Consider the following 23,694-nt stretch of genomic DNA (forward strand, 5'->3'; position numbering starts at 1 on the left):
ATGGATCACTGCAACACTCCCTTGAGTGGGATTATCGAGGATGTCAAAGGAAGATTATCATGCTATAAGGAAGACTGGAAATGCGGACGTCATACTGGCTTAAGGTATGATTTTATATTTTAACTTGTACTAATTTGCTAACTATTGTTCATTTGAATATTAATTTGATCATAGAAAAACCTTAGTTTTTAGTTAAATATGACTCTATTATTTTATTTTATTTTTCAATTTCAGGATATTGGCTCCAACAATGTATATCTTCTTTGCTTCTGCACTTCCTGTTATTGCCTTCGGTGAACAACTAAGCAAAGATACTGGTAGGGATTCCTCATTCTGTAGAACAGATATCCTTCCTTGGCCTAATGTACTCTTGTTATTCATCGTGATATGCTACACCAATATCTTTAACCCATCATTTATTCGCTTCTTGTAGATGGATCTCTAAGCACTGTGGAAACTTTAGTTTCTACAGCTATCTGTGGCATCATACATTCAGTGCTTGGTGGGCAACCAATGTTGATTGTAGGTGTGGCAGAGCCAACAGTAATTATGTACACATATCTGTACAGTTTTGCTAAAGGACGTGAAGGCCTTGGACCACGTTTATACTTGGCTTGGGCAGGATGGTAATGTGGTGCAGAGAAGATTTTTATTTTGTTACATGCATGTTTCTACATTGTTTTACGATTTAAAGTTTTTTCCTTCTTGTTGCTAGGGTCTGCATTTGGACAGCTTCTATTCTATGTTTCCTTGCAATTTTCAATGCTGCTTCAATCATTAGCAGATTCACAAGGGTTGCTGGAGAACTCTTTGGGATGTTGATAACAGTTCTATTCTTTCAAGAAGCTATTAAGGTTTTCTTCTCTGTATATGTTGCAACCTATATTTCTCCTTGTGCTTGGAATTATAAAAGTTTATTTCTAAATAAGTGAGGATCACAGGGAATTATAAGTGAGTTCAGACCACCTAAAGGAGAAGACCAAACGCTACCAGCCTACCAGTTCCAGTGGTTATATATAAATGGATTGCTAGGCATCATATTCACGTTTGGACTTGTTTTTACTGCATTAAGAAGCAGAAGCGCAAGGTCATGGAGTTATGGCACAGGCATGTCTAACATTTTCATTTGTTTATGGAAGAAAATATCATGCAACATCTAACAGTACTGATGGTGCTGTGAAAGAATACAGGGTGGTTTAGAAGTTTCATTGCTGACTATGGAGTTCCTTTTATGGTATTGCTATGGACAGCAATGTCATATGCTATTCCAAAGGAGGTTGAAACTGGAGTTCCCAGAAGGCTCTTTACCCCTCTACCATGGGATCCTAAATCGTTGCACCATTGGACCGTTGCGAAGGTGCTACAAATTTAATCGTTTTTATTAATTATCATGAAGTGGATTTGATGCCTGTTAAATCTAATGGCTCAACATTTTCTTTTGTGATCTTAGCACTATTGTGATCTGATGGAATTCATATTCAAATCTGGCAATAAAACCTTGAATATATCTCTCTAGTATTTGTTCAATGTAACAAGTAGTAGAGTAGAAGATGTAGACAGACTAAATAAATAATTTAATTGATTTGAATATTACTATTAATATGACTTTGCACAAAACTAAATGGAGAGATAAGATCCATGTAGCTAGGTGACTTTAGATAGTTGGGGCTAATGCAGTTTGATGGTGCATGATTTTAGTATTGGAAAACATTAATTGATTAGTTCTTATGTCATTTTCAGTTGATTTGTTTGCTTAGAACTTCATGAGAAAAGCTCATTATATCTAAATTACATCCTTGTGACTTAATTTAGTATCTCAACTTATTTCCTTTCTGATTCGTTTGCTGAATAATTAATTTTGCAGGACTTGTTTTCTGTTCCTCCATTGTACATATTTGTCGCTATCATACCTGCTATTATGGTTGCCGGACTCTACTTCTTTGACCATAGTGTTGCTTCACAGTTGGCACAACAGAAGGAGTTTAATTTGAAAAGGCCTTCTGCTTATCATTATGACATTTTGATCCTAGGTTTCATGGTATTAACAATCAAAATAAATTCTATTTCATGAATTAAGAGAAATATTAGTTATCATATTTATTCTATTTCCCCAATTTTAGGTTCTTGTTTGTGGGTTGCTTGGTATACCCCCTTCAAATGGAGTTCTTCCACAGTCCCCTATGCACACCAAGAGCCTCTCGGATCTTAAGAGACAGGTTTGTAAAAGCGCTTTTGGTTTTCAATCTGCAACTATTTCTCCTCTCCTTGCCAAACAAGAGTTAGTTCTGTTCAAATATTTAATGATTTGTATAGGTTATGCGCAAGAAGATGGTTGAAAGTGTGCAAGAAAGCGTGAAGCAAAATGCTAGTAAGTCAGAGATATATGGGAAGATGCAAGATATTTTCATAGAGATGGACAAGGGGAATTCAGTAAGAGCACTTGCCTGTTTAGACTCTTAATGGATGAGAAAGAACACTATTTCTGTCATATAATATCAACAATTACGATTTGAGGCTAATAGTTAAAATTATCTGAAGATTCGTATATGCTTTCATATTTATAATTTTGGGAAAGATGATTGCCACTAGAATCACTCACAGTAAATCTTGGGCTTGATTGTGCATTTTGAATAGGAATTTAATTGGACATGCTACACGCAGTTTGGCCATTTTTTCCCTTGTTGAATTATCGGAAACTCTTTTGCAGACCATGGAAGTAGATAAGGAATTGAAGAATCTGAAGGATGCAGTTATGAGCAACAACACAGCTGAAGAGGAGGCTAAAGAAAAATTTGATCCAGTAAAGCACATAGATGCCCACTTGCCTGTTCGGGTGAACGAGCAAAGACTGACCAACCTTTTGCAGTCCCTTCTAGTTGGAGCTTGTCTTGGAGCTATGCCTATCATCAGAATGATACCTACATCACTTCTCTGGGGATATTTTGCTTATATGGCTCTTGATAGTCTCCCTGGAAATCAGTTCTGGGAGAGGATACTATATTGCCTCGTCTCTCCTGGACGAAGATACAAGTAAACCTGTCGTTTCTTTAAACTACACACACAGACCACACAAAGACAGAACTTTTCAACCGTCATTTATAAGCTTCAATATTTATGCAGGGTTTTGGAAAGCGTCCATGCTTCCTATGTGGAATCAGTGCCCTTCAAACAAATTGCCATCTTCACTGGTTTTCAGCTTGCTTATTTGCTGCTGTGCTTTGGTGTGACATGGATACCTATATTTGGAATCCTATTCCCACTGCCATTCTTCCTTCTCATTAGCATCAGAGAGCATATCATGCCTAAATTCTTCCATGGACATCACCTTCGGGAGTTGGATGCAGCTGAATATGATGAAGCTCCTTCCGTCCATCGTCATGCCGCCTCGATCTCATTCTCTGTATATTCTCGTTCTTGGTTTCTGATTTTAATCTTTGCTACTTTCCTTACTTCTCCTTTTTCTTAAATTCAGGAAACAGACGCATCTCCAGACGGTAACGAGGATCAAATAGACATATGTGATGCTGAAATATTGGACGAGCTCACTACCCATAGAGGAGAACTCAAACATAGAACCAAAAGCATCAGCGAGGAGAGGTCCTCCCAGGTATCATCAAAGCTTGTTTCAGCTACGAACAAGAGCTAGGGAATGCTCCATGTTTATGCCATAGAGAGTTAACCTGAAAATTTCATTTATTGGATCTAACCCAGTTTCCATTTCCCGTTTCCAAAGAGTCTCCACTTCCAATTTCTGCCTTTAATTGCTGTTCGATGTCTTCACTAAATTCTCCTCAATGTAGGTTTTCCCGAAGGAGCAAATGCAATGAGAGCAACTACGCCCACAGTAGATCGCAAGGAACTCTAGTCCACGCGGCCTGGGGAACATCAGTTCAGATGATGCAAGAGAGGTCGACAAGTTTTTGTTATTTTTTTCTCGTCACAACCATTTATTGTATTCATTTATTAAAGTGAGCAATTGAATTGAGGGAATTGGACCAACAGATATATGCGTATCTACACCTATCTCTGATGTACTAACGTCTGAAGATGCATATTAATTTAATTACAGTGTTAAATGATTAAAATCTGATCAATTAGAATACATATATATGCATACATATAGTATTTTAATAATATCATATTTATATATTAATTATATGCACATGCATTACAATTCATTTCTAGAAATTTACTGTTAATTTAAAGGGGAAAAAATAGCAATGTAAAGGATTTTGCATTTCCATTGAAGATATGAAGAAGATGAAACCATTCATCTCTGTAACTTCTTTAGAATCCCACACTCGAACACATCAACTGCTTCATTCTCGTCGTCCGCCCGCCCTCGTCTCGTTCGCCTCTCAAAAATTAAATATAAATTTAAAAATGTGACAATTTAGCCACGTTGATTTTTGGATCATTTTTTGTTGCCCCGAGAAGCTTAAATCGGATCGGACCTTGATCCGTTAGAGCCACGTTGACCCGATATCTCAAGTGGAAGATGGATCAAGTTCTCAATAGCTGCTGCCTATCGATGACCATCAATCATCATGCGGCTGTCTCTCGCTCTACATCCTTCGTGCTATTCCTCCTTCTCCTCCTCCTCCGCCGCCGCCGCCGCATCATCTTCGTCCACCCTTTTCGTACGGCCACGCTTCCGCCCTGCTGCTAGCCCTAACGCTCATCATCTCCTCCCTTCTTCCTCCCCTCCCTTGGCTAGCCGGACTGAGGCTAATTCTCCTTTCCACCATCTCCGCCGTTCCTGCGTTGGCGCACCTTCGAGGCCCTCTGGCCTCAGGTTCTGCCCCAGAAGCGCCTCTAGACCCAGTCCTTCTCCTCCTCCTCCTCCCGGGGAGGATCGAAATTATATAGATGGTAAGTATGTCTTTCTCAGCTCCTCCATAATTATTAGTTTGCGGGAGTTTTTCTCCCGTGCTCTGTTGCCGTGACAATGGTGCTCTGTTTCTAACAATAAGAATTATGAAATATTGGATTGAGATTCGTGATAGTTAAATAAGAGAGATTCCGATTGCCAATAATTTGGGATTGAACTTTGTCCTTTTTTGCTAGATTATTTTTCATGCTTTGAATTCTTCATTTTTGAATTGTGATTATCGTTTAATTGGTTCCAGACAATCTCTACTTTGCTTCCGTGGTTTATGTAAAGTTAACGGACGTGCTTGAACCAGTTGTTTCGCTCTTAAAGAACATGTAATTGTGCAAGTAGCCTGGGGATGTGAATAGTGAATGAAATGGCCATTGCTTATACAAAGATTTATACTGGAAAATTGGAAGATATATTGGTATAATGCTTTACCTAGTAAAGTGAATTAGGTTTTTTCCCCAACAAGATTCAGACGTGTTTAGAAGAATGAAGGGTAATTGTGGCAATAGGGAGAGATGATAGATGCAGCAAAACGTATGTGGTCGCTTTCTTTTCTGAGTTATCATTACAATATCATAAGAATGTTGATAGCCTTCACAGATCACTTTAACTTTGGAAAAAAAAACATAGGATATTCAGATAGGAAATAGTAATATTTGGGCATTTTACCTAATCTGCAATCAATGGTGTCGAATGACATGTACTCGAACTTACCTAGTTATAGTTATTTTTCAAGTCTGAAGTACATCAGTCCTATAGGTTTTAAAGTTTTCATTGACTAGCACCTTATGAATCTCAATCTGAACTGGTAAAAGTACTTTATATAATGTTGTATCAACACCTCAACTCCTGTAATTGCAAACAATCTAAATCGATGGAATTATAATCATAAAGCATACATCAATTTTTTATTCTTTGTGTCAGTTTTTCTGAAGCTTAAATCAAGATTTTTATGAGAGTGAGAGCTATTAGCCTATACAAAGACAAAGATGACGAGAAGTGTCAATTCTTTATTAGATCCAGACTTTTCCCCCCCCCCATAATGCTGACAATCACAATTTCTTCTTTTCTTGACATTTACAGACATAGATATCTCTCATTAGGTTTCCAATCGCATCCATGATTATGCCTTCTTTTGGTGAAAGTTTCTTATCTGATTGGTTTCCTTATTTATTTTGGTATCTATTTTTTGCATACTGGGATTTATACCATAACTAATAAGAGTTATTAGTTCTTTTCCTAGTAACAAATGCTTGAACAGAGTTGCTTATACAAGAAATGTATGGAGGTGTTGTTATGTAACGTTCTAGGATAGTTTTTTTTTTTTTTTTTGGATGTTTTATGTCTTTATGCATTCTGCTTAGCTCCAATACTCTTACCATAAGGCCTGATTAGTCAAGCAACTGATGATATATCCTTTACTAGTGGCGATTGTTTTTGAAACCATTGATCAAAAAATAAGTCTGATGAATTTTGTTAGCTAGTGCTTATTTTTTTAATGAAGGGGAGCCTTGTCGCAACTGTAGAGTTGTTGCTTTGTGACCAAAAGGTCACTGGTTCGAATCCTGGAAACAACCTCTTGCAAAAAAACAAGGTAAGGTTGCGTACAATGGATCCTTCTCCGGGACCCCGCATGGCAAGAGTTTCGTGCTCTGGGCTGCCCTTTTTAGTACTTCTTTTTACTATTGAGGGTGTTTTTTGTGCGAACTCTCTTACCAGCATGATTTATCTAGAAACCCCGAGTACAGATGAGTTAATGTTAATTCATCATTGAACTGCAAAAGGAGTGCTGCTACAAAGTCCTTTCTTTATATGTTAAAGTTCAGAAATAAGGTTAGACCATTCCTAGTTTGTGTCCTCAAAACTTGGAACAAGAAGTAGTTTATCCATCTGTCTGATTTGCTAGGCTGCACCACCTCTGGGCACGCTGTCTAATTAAGATCACAGTTGCAAAGAATTCAAAGATAATCTGCTTCTAAAATGCCAAAGAAATCTTGGTACATTTGAGATTGTGTTTGTTATGTCAAGGCATGTAGGTCATTCTTTAGCTGGTGACAGCTGATGCATAAACATTGAATTCTGTTGATACTGCACCATGCTAAGTATTTAAATAGTGCAAACTTCTATTCAAAAAAATGTGGAACCGTCACATTAATGGCTCCCCTACAACGGCCCCACGTCGTATGGAGGGAGGTTCAACGGGAGCACAGGTGGCAAGCAAGGCTTCTATAGGCGGTGGTGAAACCCTAGGATCGACCTACCATGGAACATGTTCCAGGCTCAAACTAATATAGCAAACAATCAGTTAAGTGTGTGTTGTATTTCATTTTAATTGGCAAAGGCTTTTGAAACTGAACTGAGTGGGTGACTGCTGGCTCTCCCACTTCCCGATCTTGCTATATGAGCAGACATGCTAGTCAATGCTTCTGAAACTGAACCGGAGGGTGAGCTGCTCTTATTGAACTAGCCAAAAATCCGGTCCAACCAGATGGATAAAAAAATTGGAACAGGAATAGTTCTGCATCAGATTCCCGTGTTAACTAGTTTGACCTGCTGGTCCAATACAGTTTAGAAAACAGTGATGTTAGTTTGACCATTTTTTTCGTGACTACCGACTACTTGGATAGAAGATATTAAGGCATTTACATACATCTGTTTCTCACTCTCTGTTCCTTATCCTTTTTTTGATTCAAGTAATAAGATCCTAAAGATTTATAAAATAGGTACAAAAAAACAAATCCAAATACTTGAGTAAACAAATAAATAGATGTAAGAAAAAGATAATTGAATACGGATTAGGGTTAGGGAGCAGCCTATGATTTTTGTTCTGTGTTTTGGTAACATATGCTTCTCTGTTTCAAGCACAAAAGACATTTCTATTTTTATCTTTTTATTTTTTTTAAAAAAAAGTCAGATCATTTCTTTACTTTTTAAAAAAAAAAAGTTAGATCATTTCTTTACCCTACTCTACAGTAAGTTGCTATAGCAACTCATGCAAAAGTTCACTTCACGACATCAAATGGCGCTCTATGTAATATAGGTGACAATGTGACATCCAGTTCCAGGCACTTAGCAATTTTACCTTTCGTTTTATTCTTTCTTCATACTCCTTGAAGGGTGCTCAATAAGTAATGTGATATTGTATTGCACAGGTATGCAGACAACCTTGACACGGATCCAGGATAGGCTGCGAATCTTCTTTGCTGTTCTTTTCTGGATGTCCTTGTTCTTCTGGGCAAGTATATACGATGGAAAAAATGATGCAAAAAAGAAGGGGCCATGGTTTCGAAAATGAATGCAGGTCAAACCTTGATCAATATGCTACCTTATTAGTCTGAGTAGAAGAAAAAAAAATCTCAAGGCTTTTACGTGGTTATAGTGTCAGTAGGTGTCAAATAGATATACAATGTGAATATATTTGATTCCAATCATTGTTAAAGTTCAATGGGGCGGTTGGCAGAACAATCTTTATATTCATGTTTTTCATGCAACCTGTGAGTGGTTTGTGATGCTACTCTTAAGGAATATCTTTCTTTCACCCCGATCAACTGCCTCGGCAGCATTAGAATTGTCCGAACTGTTCCTACTTGGAGAAGCTGTGGAAGTTGAGAGCTCCATCTCTTGTTTGATCGATTGGTGTTGATTCCACGGTAAAACTCTCTTCTGTCTCTATGCTTTTGCAGCCAAGAATCATAAGAGAGAGACCTTGACTATACCTTGAAGCTGAAGAAGAAAAGAGTCCTCCCACATCTAATAGCATTGCAGATGCTGGTCATCAAAGGTTTCTTTTCACATCTTAGCTGAGTCTTTCCTGAGTGGAGATAGCATTCCACCATTTATTGTGTCTTTAATGTTTACTGATCTGCATAATGGCTAACAGTTTGTTCATTGACGTTTTGAACTTTTTTCTGGGCAAAAAATGAATTGAGAGATCGATGGAACAGTTTGTTGAATTATTTTAATAAAGATCCAAAAAAAAATATATTTTTTCTATTAAAATTTAAGAAAAAAATATAAAAAAAAAAAGAATGAAGGTAAACGATTCTTTCTTCTCTTTCCAATATTTTATTTCTTGTACAACTCTTTATTCATTAATTTGTTTACATAAGTTATATAAGACTCTAAAGAATAAAGTATGAATATTGAACGTTAATTTCCTCTCTTCTTCTCCTTTTAATCTCTTCTAATTAAATCAGAAAGTTTATTCTTCAATTGAAATTTTAATTTTATCATTCATCAATATATAAACTTACAACATAAGTTACCTACTTATCTATATTTTTTTCTTATTGTCAATATTCAATATTAATTTTTAATATTATATTGGAGCCAATATTTTATAATTTTTCTTATAGATTTAAAAGAATTTAAATAAATCATCCCAATTTTAATCATCATATAATAGATTATATCGATTGATTCAAATACAAACTAGGCTTTATTGTTCTTTGATTATTATTTCCATTGCTTGTGTTTGTTTCATTATTAGTTTTGTTGCTGGTTTTGTGTATTTTATTTTTACACTTGAAATTTATAGTATAAATATGTTTCCAAAGAAATATTAATCTTGGAGCAGAAAAGAAATAAAAGAAAAGTAGTGAAATAGATTATTAAAACTCATAAAGGTGTTCTTCATAAGTTTTTTAAAATTAACTCTTCATTTAAAGATTCAGTTGATGAATTAAAAGAAGAAAGTCAAGAAAAACTAAATGATCATGCAACAAATGAGCAACAATTGAGTAATCAAGAAAAACTAAATGATCATGCAATAAATGAGCGGGAAGAATTGACAGAAAATGATGATCATAATCATTCAATGAATGAGTAGGAAGAATTAAGAGAAAATGATGATAATGATTTGAATGTAAATGGCTTGATAATTCTATATATCGAAAATGAGGTGTTAGAAAAACTTAATTTTGAAGACCTTATTGATGATTTTACGTCTCAAAATTCTAGAAAATATAGATTTTTTCAATGATTATTTCATACTTTTTTTTTATATTGGTAGGTATTACACTCTTTAGAGAAACTTAGAAAATATATTTTATACGGTGTTGCACTTTTTGAAAAATTTTGGCAAATATATTTTGTATGGAGTTTATCATATTTTAAATAAAATATATTAATTTTTAAGTTTTTCTATTAAACTATATTTAAATTGTACATAAATAAATAAAAAAATCCTATAGAGACCCCTTTTCTCTTTTTGTCCAAGGGCCCCCAAAAGTCAGGACAGATCCTGATGCACAGAAGCATTTGCACTACGACATTCTAGCAAACTTTCTGAAGTTAAATCTTGCAAAAGAAATTCTTCCTAGTGATTGTAATACGTGTGACATTTATAATGTAATATAATGTAGCTTGTAATGTAATCAAATTTATAATGTAATGTAATGTAATCTTGATTATATTACTACGTTTGGTAATGTAATGTATGTAATCTTTGATTACAAGGGTGATTACATTCTTTTGTTTGGTGTCTATTATATTTTATAAGCAATATAATTCGTAATATTATAAAATGACAAAAATATCTTGCGACCTCTACCAACAACCGCCTCAGTTCTACCGGCAACAACGACAACCGTTGGCGGCGGCGGCCGGCGATGGTCGCCGGCGGCCGGCGATGGTCGCCGGCGGCGACCGCGAGTGGCGGCGAGCGGCGGCCGCGAGTGCCAGCGGCCGTGATGAACTAGGGGTATATTCGACATTTAAATTTTGGTTAAATGGTGACCTCGTAATGTAATCGGATTACATAGTATTTATTTTTTAATCCAGATTACAAAACTTCACTACCTTTTGTAATCCAGATTACATTACATTACAAGTTTAAAATTTAACCAAACAAAATAATCAACCTTGTAATGTAATCCTGATTACATTACAAGGTAGATTACACCCTACCAAACGTAGCCTTAGATCAGGGTCGGCTCAAGGCATAGGCCATTAAGGCCTATGCCTAGGGCCCAATTATATTGGGGCCCACAAATTATATATATATATATATATATATATAAATCAAATATAAATATTAATTTAAAAACATATGAGTTTAGATATTAAATATTTAAAATTATAGTTAAAATAAATTTTAGACGAGATTTATTTTCATCGGTAATTTTAATTTTTTATTAGCTAAATTATATTTGGCCAAAAATTTTAAATTTTTTATAGATTAAATCTGAATTGTTTTTATTTTTTTACTCGTGTTAAATTTAATTGATAATTTTAATTTTTTACTATTAAAATTAGATTTGGTTGGTAATTTATTTTTATTTTTTTATTAAAATTTAATTAGTAATTTTAAATTTTTTACTGTTAAAAATTAAATTTATTAATCAAAATTAAATTTTGCTAATAAATTAAAAATATTTATTGATTATACTTAATTAATATTTTTTTATAAAAATACTTTTCAAAAGTTAAAAACATATTTAATATTGTAGTATTATTTCTTTCTTAATTTTTTTTCCATTTTTTAATAATTCACATATTTTCTAGCTAAATATTTTTTACTAAATACATTTTATTAATAATTTATCAAAGTTAAAATTGATAAAAAAACAGTTTAGCTCATGAAGCTCCCATCAATAATGGATTTCGAGGAAGAGTATATTATAAGTAGTGACTATATCTAGTACTCAAAATTATTTCCTCTAGGTCACACAATAATTTTACCGCTATGTTGAGATTTTCCTTCCTTGGAGTTAAAAATAATTGATATTTTTTTAAAAAAAATTGTAATTAAAATGTATATTAATAGTATTACAATAATTTATTACTTGTTTCTAAATTAGTTAATATAAAATATTTTTTATTTTTTAGGTTTGACATAAGATAAAATTATTGCTATGTGGCCTAGTTGGCCATTGCTTCGTATAAATAATCATTAGCAATATATGAAATTGTCGTTTTAAATTTTACTAATAAAAATAAATATCGCCCGAGGGGCATAGTTGAGTTGACTAATACATAATAGATATTGTTACAATGGGCAAGATATTGAATCTCGGCAAAACCAAGAAAAATGCTCTCCCCGTAGTGACCAACTACAGCTTCCCGATTTATCTCCTTACATATGCTTGTAGGGTCAGTCATGTTGGGCTGTTAGAGTGATAAAATTCACCTTTTGCTATAACTAATAAAATTAAATATTTATAATAATATTTATTTAAAAAAATATTAATTTTTTTCATGGTTTAAAGTGGCATGGTGAAACGGTCAAAACGGGCGAAACGTCTCGTTCCGCTTGGTGACCGGCACCGGCACGACCTCGGCACCACACCCACGACAGGTACGATGTGCTGCGCGACCTCGTGGTCACAGCGGAGGGGGCACTCGACCCTGCAACAGTAGTGGAGGGGTCGCATAACCCTTCCGTTGCCACCGCGGAGGCATCGTACAACCCTGCGGTCACTACAGAGGGGTCGCACGACCAACGTGATCGCGCCGAAGGAGTCACGCAATCCCCGTGGCCATGGCTGGTCAGGCAACCCCCGCGACAACGCCGAAGTCGTGTGGGCTCGCGAGTGGTGTCGGATTTTCAGATTTTTTTTTTAATTAAACTTAGGTTAATTATTTTAATCAACTCCTAATTATGATAGAGATAATCTAAAGAGACTTTATTAAACCCTAATAAAATTATCTAATTAATTTTATATTTTATTTATTTTAATTTAAAAATTATAATAAATTATTTATTTATTTATTTATTTATTTTCATATCTTTTTCTTTTCAAAAGATTATTTTTTATCTGGTTTATTTTTTAAATATTTATATTAAATATTTTAGTTTTTAATTAATATATTTTATATTTAAAAAATATCGAAACTATATCGGCACAACACGATACAGTACTAAAACCGTATCGTTCCGATCCAGGATCGAAATCTTGGCACGAGTCAAAATTTTAAACCTTGATTTTTTTCGCCTAGGGCCTTAAGAATGGTTGAGACGGTCCTACCTTAGATGAATGCTGAATCTGGAGACGTCTAGTTAATTCTTTTTTAAACGATACAATAAATGCCATAGATCTCCTACATACAACCTAATCGTCATTCCTCCCATCTTGAACAAACATTACACGATCGATACGAAGCCATCTGAAGCGAGAACGGAAAACACAAGATTGTGAGAAATGGGGAAAATGCTTCCAGCCAAAGAGAACTACAATCCATGTGAAATTATACCTGATGAATTCCATGTGAGATCAATATTTCATATTTGCTTTAATTATGCCTAATTAAATAAAATATTATTAATTATAATCTTCTAAAATAGATAATTAATTTTTTATTACATCCTACATGAGGAAAAAGAAGGTTTTTTTTAACTTTACCTACTCAAATTGAACATGGATACAACAAACCATTAAAATTCATTTTTTAATGATTTTATCTAAATTTAAAAAAGGAGAAGGTGAGAGAGTGTTGGTGCAGGATGCACCAGATGATCAAACCTATATTTTGATTATGGCAAAGGGTTCAAAGTTAAAGTTATTTGTTGTCTTACAAGTATGAATGAGCTTGTAGAAAAGTCATTGTTGGTGCGGTTAGTACTAACGATTTAACCCAGGTTTTGATGAATGACAAATAGGTTAAGTTAGGTTTGTCGTTATCTAATGCTTTGATCGAGTATGCAGGCTAAGTCCAGACAGGTCGACGGGCTGACCGGATGTCTGGCACGAAGTCCAAGTGGGTCGACGGGCTGACCGAACTCTTGGCGAGAAGTCCAGCTAGGTCGACGGGCTGACCAGATAGCTAGCACAAAGTCCAAGCGGGTCGACGGGCTGACCGGAGGCTTGGCACGAAGTCCAGCTAGGTCGACAGGCTAACCGGATAGCTGGCACAAAGTCCAGACGGGTCGAAGGGCTGACCGAACGTTTGGCAGGTAAGTAAAGGTAAGTCACTGGAGGAGACTGACTGTGAGGACGCATCCCAGTTAAGGGACCGTAGGCGTCGGTCCAGTTTAGGTCTATTTTGGATCCCTAAATTGAGACCCTGACTAGGTTCTGGTCTCGGGAAGACAGGACCTAACTCATAAATCTATATAAAATATCTATACATATATTTTTCTAACTCTATTTTGTAGATACAAATGTAGAACTTCAAATTCTGCACGCGTAGCAACTGACAGAGCTTGATTCCGAGTTCGGAGTCAAAAGTTATGACCTTCGGAAGATGACTGTGTCAAACAAGTAGTTGGAGACGACTCGGATCAGCCAGATTCGAACTCTCCTCATCTGATCCAAATTTTTGGGATCTGATAAGCTCTGGAGACCCCTCCAAAGGGCTATAAAAGGAGGGGGTGAGCAAGCTTCAAGGACACAACTCTTAGAACGAAGAATCTGCTTCCTTGTGCTCCTGCTGCGCTGCGATCTCCGACAAGCTTTTCCTTGCTGTTCTAAGTCTTTTTATTGTCGGTAATTTTTCCTTATTAGCAATATTGTACTTAACTTGTAATCTATATTTCGAATTGCTAGTGAATTGCCAAACGAAAGTACTCACGGAGTACGGGCCTTCGAGTAGGAGTCGTCACAGGCTCCGAACGAAGTAAATCCACTGTGTTCAATTTTCTTATTCCGCTGCGTTTATACTCATTGTTTTTCGAATCGATATTCACCCCCCCCTCTATCGACGTTTCACGATCCAACAAGTGGTATCAGAGCAGGTACCGCTCTGATTTGGTGCAACCACCAATCAGACAGGGGGAGAAACATTTCTTTTAATTTTTTTTCGGCTTTCAGTTTTTCACATAATTCCAAACTGATATTATTACCTTTTTGAAATTATTTTTTCGTAATTAAAACTAAGTTGGTGCAACACCGATTTAGCTCTTTTTCATTACTCTTCTTTCTTCCCGCACTGCTAATCCAAGACCAAGTCTTGACACCACTTTTTAGTTTTCCATCTTCAGCATTCAATGACTCTTCTAGAAGGACGGAACCCTCACGAACCACCATCATACGATCAAGATTTCAACTACTGGAAGCGATTAATGGAATGCTTCTTAGGAAGCTTAGATTTCGATTATGTGCTAATATTGAGAAAACCCTCTCAGGACTCGGAACTGAATAAAAATGTAAGTAAAATTATTTGTAGTGTTTTACCTAACAATGTTTTATGCAGACTAGAAAAGTGCAAGAATGCGTGTGAGCTTTGGGCCCAGTTGATCAAGCTTCACGAGAAGCCGTTGGAGTTAGACGATCAAGCCAAAATTGAATCCGAACTCGAGTAAGATCCAACGGAGAAGCCTGCTGAATTAGGGGTTGCGCTCAAGGTTAGTAATATTTACCAAAACACCCTTCTAGTAGTAGTTTAAAATATGTGTATGTTAATTTGGATATGTCTGAAAGTATATGTGAAAATAATGTACATGACAATACTTGCAAAAATGCCCCTAGGATATTTTCTGATAAAACAAATATAATTAATTTAGAAAATACAGAAAATCTGAAAATAATTAATAAATCTAAAAATTCGAATTTAAACCTAAAAAAATTTGGAAATTTATCTAATAAATTCCACTAATTATATCAACTTAAAAGGTAAAGAAAATATAAGGATAAACTCTAACACTCTGATAAAATCAAAAATAAATTTAACAAATTTAAAATTAAATGTTAAAGATAACATATTAAACAAAGATAATCTGAAAAATTTAAAATTAACGGTTAATAAAAGATTAAAAGATAAATCTTTAAAGAAATATAATTTAATTAATTCAAATTTAAAAATTAATAAAAACTCAATTAACGATAATCCATTAAATAAAGACAATTCAATTAACTTAATAAAATTAAAATTGAAAGAAAATTTAAATATTAAATACACTCTCTTAAAAAAAGGATAATTTAACCAATTTAATTAATTCAAAATTAAAAACTTAAATCTAAATTACAAATTAAAACTAAAACAAAAAAATCTTAAAAGGAAAATCAATAATTTAGGGGGAGACTCCAGAATAGCTGGCACCTCCAAAACTTGTAGGACCGTGATCGTTCGATAGAGGGGGGGTGAATATCGATTCGAAAACTCGAGTGTAAAAGTACGCAGCGGAAAAGTAAATGAACACAATTGATTTTACTTCGTTCGGAGCCTGTGACGACTCCTACTTGAAGGCCCGTACTCCGTGAGTACTTTCGTTGGGCAATCACTATCAATTCGAATATTACAGAGTTAAGTACAAGAATTGACAGATAAAGAAAATACCGACAATAGAATTAAAACAAAACCAGCACTGAGTCGGAAAGCTTTTCGTGGCGTCGCAAGAGCACAGAGCAGCAGATCTTGGATTCTTAGTTCTTATTCAAGCTCTACCCTTGCCCCTTCTTTTATATGAAGCTCAAGGCGCCCCGGATCCCTTCCAGGCGCCCTGGTGAGACGTGGCAGGTCCAACCAGTGAGCTCCACGTGGCGACGCGCAATCGGGATAAAACTTGCCTCCCGGGCGCCCGGATCCTTTCCGGGCGCCCGGATCCCCTCCGAGCGTCCGGACCACCTTTCTCCAGAACAGGTCCTTCTCCTGCAAGACAAGGTTAGTCCGAGGCAAGTATAATAAATTTCCTGCAAAACAAAGTGTTACCACAGTTCATGAGTTTGACATGAAAAAGTATGACTTAGATTCCGTCTTTCCGAGACCGGAATCTAGTCACGATCTCGACTTAGATATCCGAAATGGATCTAAACCGGATCGACGCCTAATGTTCCCTTCCCGGGAACGCGTCCTCATAGTCACTCCCTTCCAGTGACTTACCTTTACTCACCTGCCAGACGTCCGGTCAGCCCTTCGACCCGTCTGGACTTCTCGCCAGCTATCCGGTCAGCCCATCGACCTAGCTGGACTTCTCACCAAGCGTCCGGTCAGCCCGTCGACCCGCTTGGACTTCTCGCCAGCTATCCAGTCATCCCGTCGACCTAGCTGGACTTCTCGCCAAGCGCCCGGTCAGCCCGTCGACCCGCTTGGACTTTTCGCCAGCTATCCGGTCAGCCCGTCGACCTAGCTGGGCTTCGTGCCAGACATCCGGTCAGCCCGTCGACCTGTCTGGGCTTCTCCTGCACACTCGATCAAAGTGTTAGACAACAACAGACTAACTTAACCTGATTTGTCATTCATCAAAACCTGGGTTAAATCGTTAGTGCTAACCGCACCAACAAAACTAACTTACCCGACAGGGTAATAAATAACTACTGTACCTAGCAGGGTAATTAGGACTAGTTCAAAAGGGATAATAGTTTAACTTGACCAATGGTACTGGTGAAGTCTTGGATGATAGTACGTTAGGGAAGCTTAGTCTATGCAGGTCTAGGAAGATATGGTTTCGACCTGGTGCATTTGGCTAAGTGGAACTGACCGAAGCTACCCTTTATGGATCCTAACCAGTTAGACCAAGGTTTTGTACTAAGTCCAGTGGATAGGACTATTTGGAAAATCTCGAAGGCATGGTTACTCTAATGATGTCCAAGTGACTCACTATAGCTCAGAAATTTATCCAAAGAATGCCTATTTATTAGATCCAAAGTTAAACCTGAATCTAACACAAAGTTAAACCAAACCCTAAAATGGATTCTAATTAATCTCACAAAATAATAAGATTCCCTGATTGATAATTTAGATCAAGTGAGATGACTAAGGACTTAAAATTTAAATTTAAATTAAAATTAAGTTAAAATTAAAATTAAAATTATTTTAAAAATATTTTTAATAAAAAATTAGTTTTAAAAAAAAATTAACTTAAAAGAAATTATTTTCTTTAAAAAAAATCATTTTACAAACCTTTTAAAAATCCTTTTAAAAACTATTTTAAAAATAATCTAAAAAATCCTTTTAAAAATTATTTTTTTAAAAAAAAATCTTTTAAAAATTCTATTTGAAAAAAAAACTATTTAAAAAATTATTTTTTTAAAAAAAATTGTTTTAAAAACTATTTTAAAAATCCTTTTAAAAATTATTTTAAAATTATTTTTAAAATCCTTTTAAAAATTATTTTAAAATTATTTTAAAAATCCTTTTAAAAACTATTTTTTAAATTAATTTAAAAAACTATTTTAAAAATACTTTTAAAAACTATTTTAATTTTTTTTTTTAAAATAAATTAAAAATCCTTTTAAAAACTATTTAAAAATTATTTTAAAAAACTTTTTTTTAAAAAAAACTATTTTAAAAATCCTTTTAAAAATTATTTTAAAAAATACTTTTAAAAATCCTTTCAAAAATTATTTTAAAAATAAATTCTTTTAAAAATCATTTTAAAAACTCTTAAAAATTATTTTAAAAAACTCTTTTAAAATCATTTTTAAAAATTATTTAAAAATTATTTTAAAAACTCTTTTGAAATTATTGAAAAATTATTTTAAAACTCTTTTAAAAATCATCTTAAAAATTCTTTTAAAAATTATTTAAAAAATCTTTTAAAAATAATTTTAAAAATTATTTTAAAACTTATTTTAAAAAACTCTTTTAAAAATTATTTTAAATTTTTTTAAAAAATCTCTTTTAAAAATCATTTAAAAATTATTTTAAAAATTATTTAAAAACCATTTAAAAATTCTTTTAAAAACCTTTTTAAAAATTATTTAAAATTTACTTTTAAACTCTTTCAAAAATCAGTTTTTTTAAAAAAGAAGTCTTTTAAAAAATAAATGTTTTATAAATCATTTTGAAAAATTCTTCTTAATATTATTTTTCACTTTAATAAAATTTTGTTAATTTAAAAAAAAATTATTCTTATTGATTATTTAAACTTTAAAAATTATTATTTAGATTTTAAATTTTTTTTACCTTAAACATTATTTTAATCTTAAAATTATTTTTAAACTTAATTTAACCAAACTTAAATTAAAACTTAAATTAAAACTTAATATTGAAATTACAATTAAAAATTAAAAATTTAACTTAAACTTAAAACTTAAAACTTAAACCTAAATTAATCACTGATATTAATTTAAATCTAAAATCAAAACTGAATTGAACGTATGTTAATTGTCATTAAATAATTATAAAAATCATTTTAAAATCCTTTTAAACACTATTTTAGAAATCCGGTTAGAAATCCCTTAAAAATAATAATAATAATAATTCTTTTAAATTCATTTAAAACTTAGACACCTAACTTAAAAACTTAAATTCCGTTAACTTTAACTTTAAACTTAATTATGTAATTAATAAGTAGAACTTAACTGTTTAAGTTTAACTTCATTTGAGAACTAAAATTGACTTGAATTAAACCTTACTTAACTGTGTCTAATAATTTTAACTTCATGCTAACTTCAAACTAAATTAATCCCACTTAAAAGGAAGTAAATAAAAAAAATAGTTATAACTAACACTTTCATTGACCAACTCAATCAATTAATATGAAATTTAAATTATTTTATTAAGTATTAAATTATTAAATCATGTAAAAATTAATCAATAAATTATTAATAATGGCCAACTGTTTTTGATTTAATAAAGTTTATCTTATTAAACCTTAAACTGAAGCTTAAGCGCCTGAATCTAATATTAATTATTGATTAATCAAACTCAAATAAACAATTATATCAAGGATACAGTGATAAATATGTAAATAATATAAGTGTTACCAAATCCCCTAGAACACTTAGATAGACAAATGTATTAGGGCTTGAAATTTAACACACTCAAACCTTAGCATTATATTAAGGGGGAGTAATAAATAAGGAGGATTAATAAATTAAAGGAGTATCAAATTCAGGGGGAGGTTTATTTTTTAATTATCTCCTTAAGTGTTATTTTTTAATCTTCTCTTTAAAATCTCTCTAGAAAATTCTACCTCAATTTTTTTTTAAAAAAAAATTCTACTTTGAATATTTTTAGCAAATATTTTCAAAATTTTATGTCAGGTTCAGGGGGAGGAATTAATTAAAATTTTCCCTTTATTTAAAATATTTTAAAATTTGTGTTTGAAAAATGTTTTCTTAAAAATTTCTTAAACCTATTTTTGAAAACTAACTCTTATAAAACTAAGTTGTTTTTAAGAATTGAGTTTTACTTTTTATTGAAAATTGATTTTGAAAATTAGATTTAACTTAGTTTTGAAAATTGAATTTAAAAATCTAGTTCTTAAAATTTGATTTTACTTAATTTTGACAATTTGATTTGAAAGTTAAATTTTACAAAAATTAGTTTTAAAAATTACTTTGTTATTGAAAATTGTGGAAATTAGATTTTTCAAAACTTAAGTTTACAAACTAAGCTTCTCAAAATCATTTTCCTTAATTTTGAAAATTGAATTTTTTACAAACTTAGTGTTGAAAAATAAATTTCAATCAGTTTTAAAAAATAGATTTTTCAAACTTAGTTTTGGAATTTTGATTTTGAAAACTTATGTTTGAAAAGTGTTTCAAAGTTGAAACTTGTTTTGAAAATTTAAAACTTGATCTTGAAATTTAGAACTTATACACTTATGTTTGAAAATTAGACTATCTAAACTTAGCTATTTTTCTAAAAGCTAAAAGCTAATGCTTTAAACAAGTTTTCAAAAGTTTAAACTCCCCCAGATTAACTTGACATTATTTCTTACTTTGTCTGAAGTCTGTATTTATGCTTACTTAATCCATGCTTACTTTTGATGAATGTCAAAGGGGGAGGGTTAAGTGGTTAAGTTAGCTAAACCAAACTGAAAATACAAACTAACTTAAAAATCACATAAATGCATGTTGTTACTTGTTTTTTCTTGCATATGTTTTCACTAACTTAACCAGGTTGTCATTCCATCAAAAAGGGGGAGATTGTTGGTACGGTTAGCACTAACGATTTAACCCAGGTTTTGATGAATGACAAATAGGTTAAGTTAGGTTTGTCATTATCTAATGCTTTGATCGAGTATGCAGGCTAAGTCCAGACAGGTCGACGGGCTGACCGGATGTCTGGCACGAAGTCCAAGCGGGTCGACGGGTTGACCGGATGCTTGGCGAGAAGTCCAGCTAGGTCGACGGGCTGACCAGATAGCTGGCACAAAGTCCAAGCCGGTCGATGGGCTGACCGGACGCTTGGCACAAAGTCCAGCTAGGTCGACGGGCTGACCGGATAGCTGGCACAAAGTCCAGACGGGTCGAAGGGCTGACCGAACGTCTGGCAGGTAAGTAAAGGTAAGTCACTGGAGGAGAGTGACTGTGAGGACACATCCCAGTTAAGGGACAGTAGACGTCGATCCAGTTTAGGTCCATTTTGGATCCCTAAATTGAGATCCTGACTAGGTTCTGGTCTCGGGAAGACAGGACCTAACTCATAAATCTATATAAAATGTCTATACATATATTTTTCTAACTCTATTTTATAGATACAAATGTAGAGCTTCAAATTTTGCACGCGTAGCAACTGACAAAGCTTGATTCCGAGTTCGGAGTCAAAAGTTATGACCTTCGGAAGATGACTGTGTCAAACAAGTAGTTGGAGACGACTCGGATCAGCCAGATTCGAACTCTCCTCATCTAATCTGAATTTTTGGGATATGATAAGCTCTGGAGACCCCTCCAAAGGGCTATAAAAGGAGGGGGTGAGCAAGCTTCAAGGACACAATTCTCAGAATGAAGAATCTGCTTCCTTGTGCTCCTGCTGCGCTGCGATCTCCGACAAGCTTTTCCTTTCTGTTCTAAGTCTTTTTATTGTTGGTAATTTTTCCTTATTAGCAATATTGTACTTAACTTGTAATCTATATTTCGAATTTCTAGTGAATTGCCCAACAAAAGTACTCACGGAGTACGGGTCTTCGAGTAGGAGTCGTCACAGGCTCCAAACGAAGTAAATCCACTGTGTTCAATTTTCTTATTCCGTTGCGTTTATACACGTTGTTTTTCGAATCGATATTCACCCCCCCCCTCTATCGACGTTTCACGATCCAACAGTCCTAAGTGTTCTTAGGCAAAAGTTCTAGTAAATTCTAGACAGGTGGAAAATCCTAGGGGGAGGTAACCCTAGATCTTAGGGGGTGGTAAACCTAGGTTATAGAAAACCCTAGGGGAAGGTAACCCTAGGTCCCAGAGGTGGTAACCCTAAGCTATGGAAAACTCTAGGGGAGGTAACCCTAGCTCCTAGGGAGTGGTAACCCTATGCCATCGAAGTCTTGGCAGGTCAGGCACTTTGGGCGAAATTCTAGAGTCGAGGACTTTAAGTGAAAATCCTGGTGGTCGCGGACCAGGTGAAAGTCTAGACGAGTCGTGGAGCGGACGTTTAGCATGAAGACCTGAAGTTTCGGACGCTGAACAAAAGTCTAGTCGGTCTAGAAGATCAGTCTGACAAAAGATAAACTCTCTTGAGAGGAGTAGGCGAGGACACGTTCCCCGTTGAGGGAACAGTAGACGTCGATTTTGTTGGAGCAATCCCAATGGTCCGTATGACCATGCATTTTGGTGTTTAAGCAAAGGTTTTAAGTTAGGTTTACTCTTGTTATTTGATATGTGTATGTGAGTGTGCAGATTTGCAGGATACACATATGACTTAGTTTGATGACTTTGGGTCCGGTGAAGGATGGAGCATCCGAGGGACCGTGGACAAGGCAGCAAAGATAAGGCCCGAGGGAAACGACTTCGAGGCATACGCGAAGGATGACATTGGGGACGAGCCATGAGCTTGGATGCATCCGAGAGATGAGAGCCAAAGGAAATATGCTTGAATGCAAGAGGTCAAGGCTGCAAAGAAGAGTCAAGTGAGTCGTGAGGGTACGAGTGCATGAGAGATTGTATTCAGGGAAAAATCCTGAGTGGTACTGTAGTAGTCAACGGGGGAACTGCAGCAGTCAACGGGTGTTGTAGCAGTCGACAGCACTGTAGCAGTCGACTGGTGTACTGTAGCAGTCGACTGGTAGAGAGCTGTTAGGCTGACACGAGTCGACTGGTGCAAGGACCAGTCGACTGGTAATGGTAAAATAGTATGACTATTTTCTTTCAAGCTCTATAAGGAGCTTGGGATGACCGGCCAAGATGACGAAATTAGAGTTGGTTAAAGCCTAATTAGTAGTCACTAAATGCTTAAGGTTTCCCTTGTGTCCAAGTGTTTTTGGTGAGTGTTGTGGTGAAGTTTCTCCACCCATAAGGAGGTTTGAGTTAACCGGAGTTTCCGGGGACTAATCCATCGATAGATTGAGGGATCGTCCACCTTACAGACAGTCGTGGAATATGAGCCCTAATCTCTGAACCACGTTACATCGATGTGTTAGCGGTTTGCATTTCCTTTCTCATTGTATTTAACTTTTGTATTTCACTGTGCTAACATTGTAGGAAGCAATCGATTTGGGGGCGCCGTCTATCCACCCCTCTTCTAACCGGTCACCGATCCCCTACAGATTTTACCTAGGGGTTTTGATGAAATTTGAAAATTAGAATTGGACAGTCTGATGACTATCAAAACAAATTTTACTTCACATGTTATATGTCTATTTTCTAATGCCTGTTTTGCAGGAGACTAATACTTTTGCTGGGTTAGGTTCAGCTTTGATCGGTCAACCAAACTTGAGATCAGTCAACCGAACCTCCAAGCAAACAGATTGGATTTTCAGCGAGCTGATTAGGTTCGACCAAGGGATCGATCGACCGAACTTGGGGTTCAATCGACCGAACCTGGGGTTCAGTTAACCGAACCTGGGGTTCGGTCGACCGAACAGTGGATATGCATCGACGTGGTCTAGCAGAGTTGATCGGACTAAATGAGTTGGGGATCGGTCGACCGAACGAAGACTTTTATCCAAGCAGCAAAATCTGAACGGGAAGCCGAGCTGATTCAGGTAGGATTAGTCGACCGAACGATGGGATCGGTCAACTGATCAGCGACGAGTCAAATCTGATCCCGAGATC

The 23,694-nt window shown here is 34.9% G+C and overlaps 2 protein-coding genes across 2 annotated transcripts; both read left to right on the top strand.

Moving 5' to 3' along the window:
• LOC121990639 (boron transporter 4-like) lies at positions 1-3,512 on the top strand. Its single transcript, XM_042544741.1, has 11 exons — positions 1-104; positions 235-317; positions 434-626; positions 716-854; positions 942-1,107; positions 1,191-1,357; positions 1,865-2,038; positions 2,121-2,216; positions 2,314-2,430; positions 2,708-3,030; positions 3,121-3,512. The coding sequence occupies exons 1-11, from the start codon at positions 1-3 to the stop codon at positions 3,464-3,466; spliced, it is 1,908 nt and encodes a 635-aa protein (XP_042400675.1). The 3' UTR covers positions 3,467-3,512.
• A 1,016-nt stretch (positions 3,513-4,528) lies between these two features.
• Positions 4,529-8,823, top strand: LOC121989364. The gene is made up of 2 exons (XM_042543358.1): positions 4,529-4,872; positions 8,035-8,823. The coding sequence occupies exons 1-2, from the start codon at positions 4,548-4,550 to the stop codon at positions 8,175-8,177; spliced, it is 468 nt and encodes a 155-aa protein (XP_042399292.1). The 5' UTR covers positions 4,529-4,547; the 3' UTR covers positions 8,178-8,823.
• The last annotated feature ends 14,871 nt before the right edge of the window (positions 8,824-23,694 follow it).

The sequence above is a fragment of the Zingiber officinale genome, chromosome 6B (genome assembly GCF_018446385.1).
Source record: "Zingiber officinale cultivar Zhangliang chromosome 6B, Zo_v1.1, whole genome shotgun sequence".
Lineage (NCBI taxonomy): Eukaryota > Viridiplantae > Streptophyta > Magnoliopsida > Zingiberales > Zingiberaceae > Zingiber > Zingiber officinale.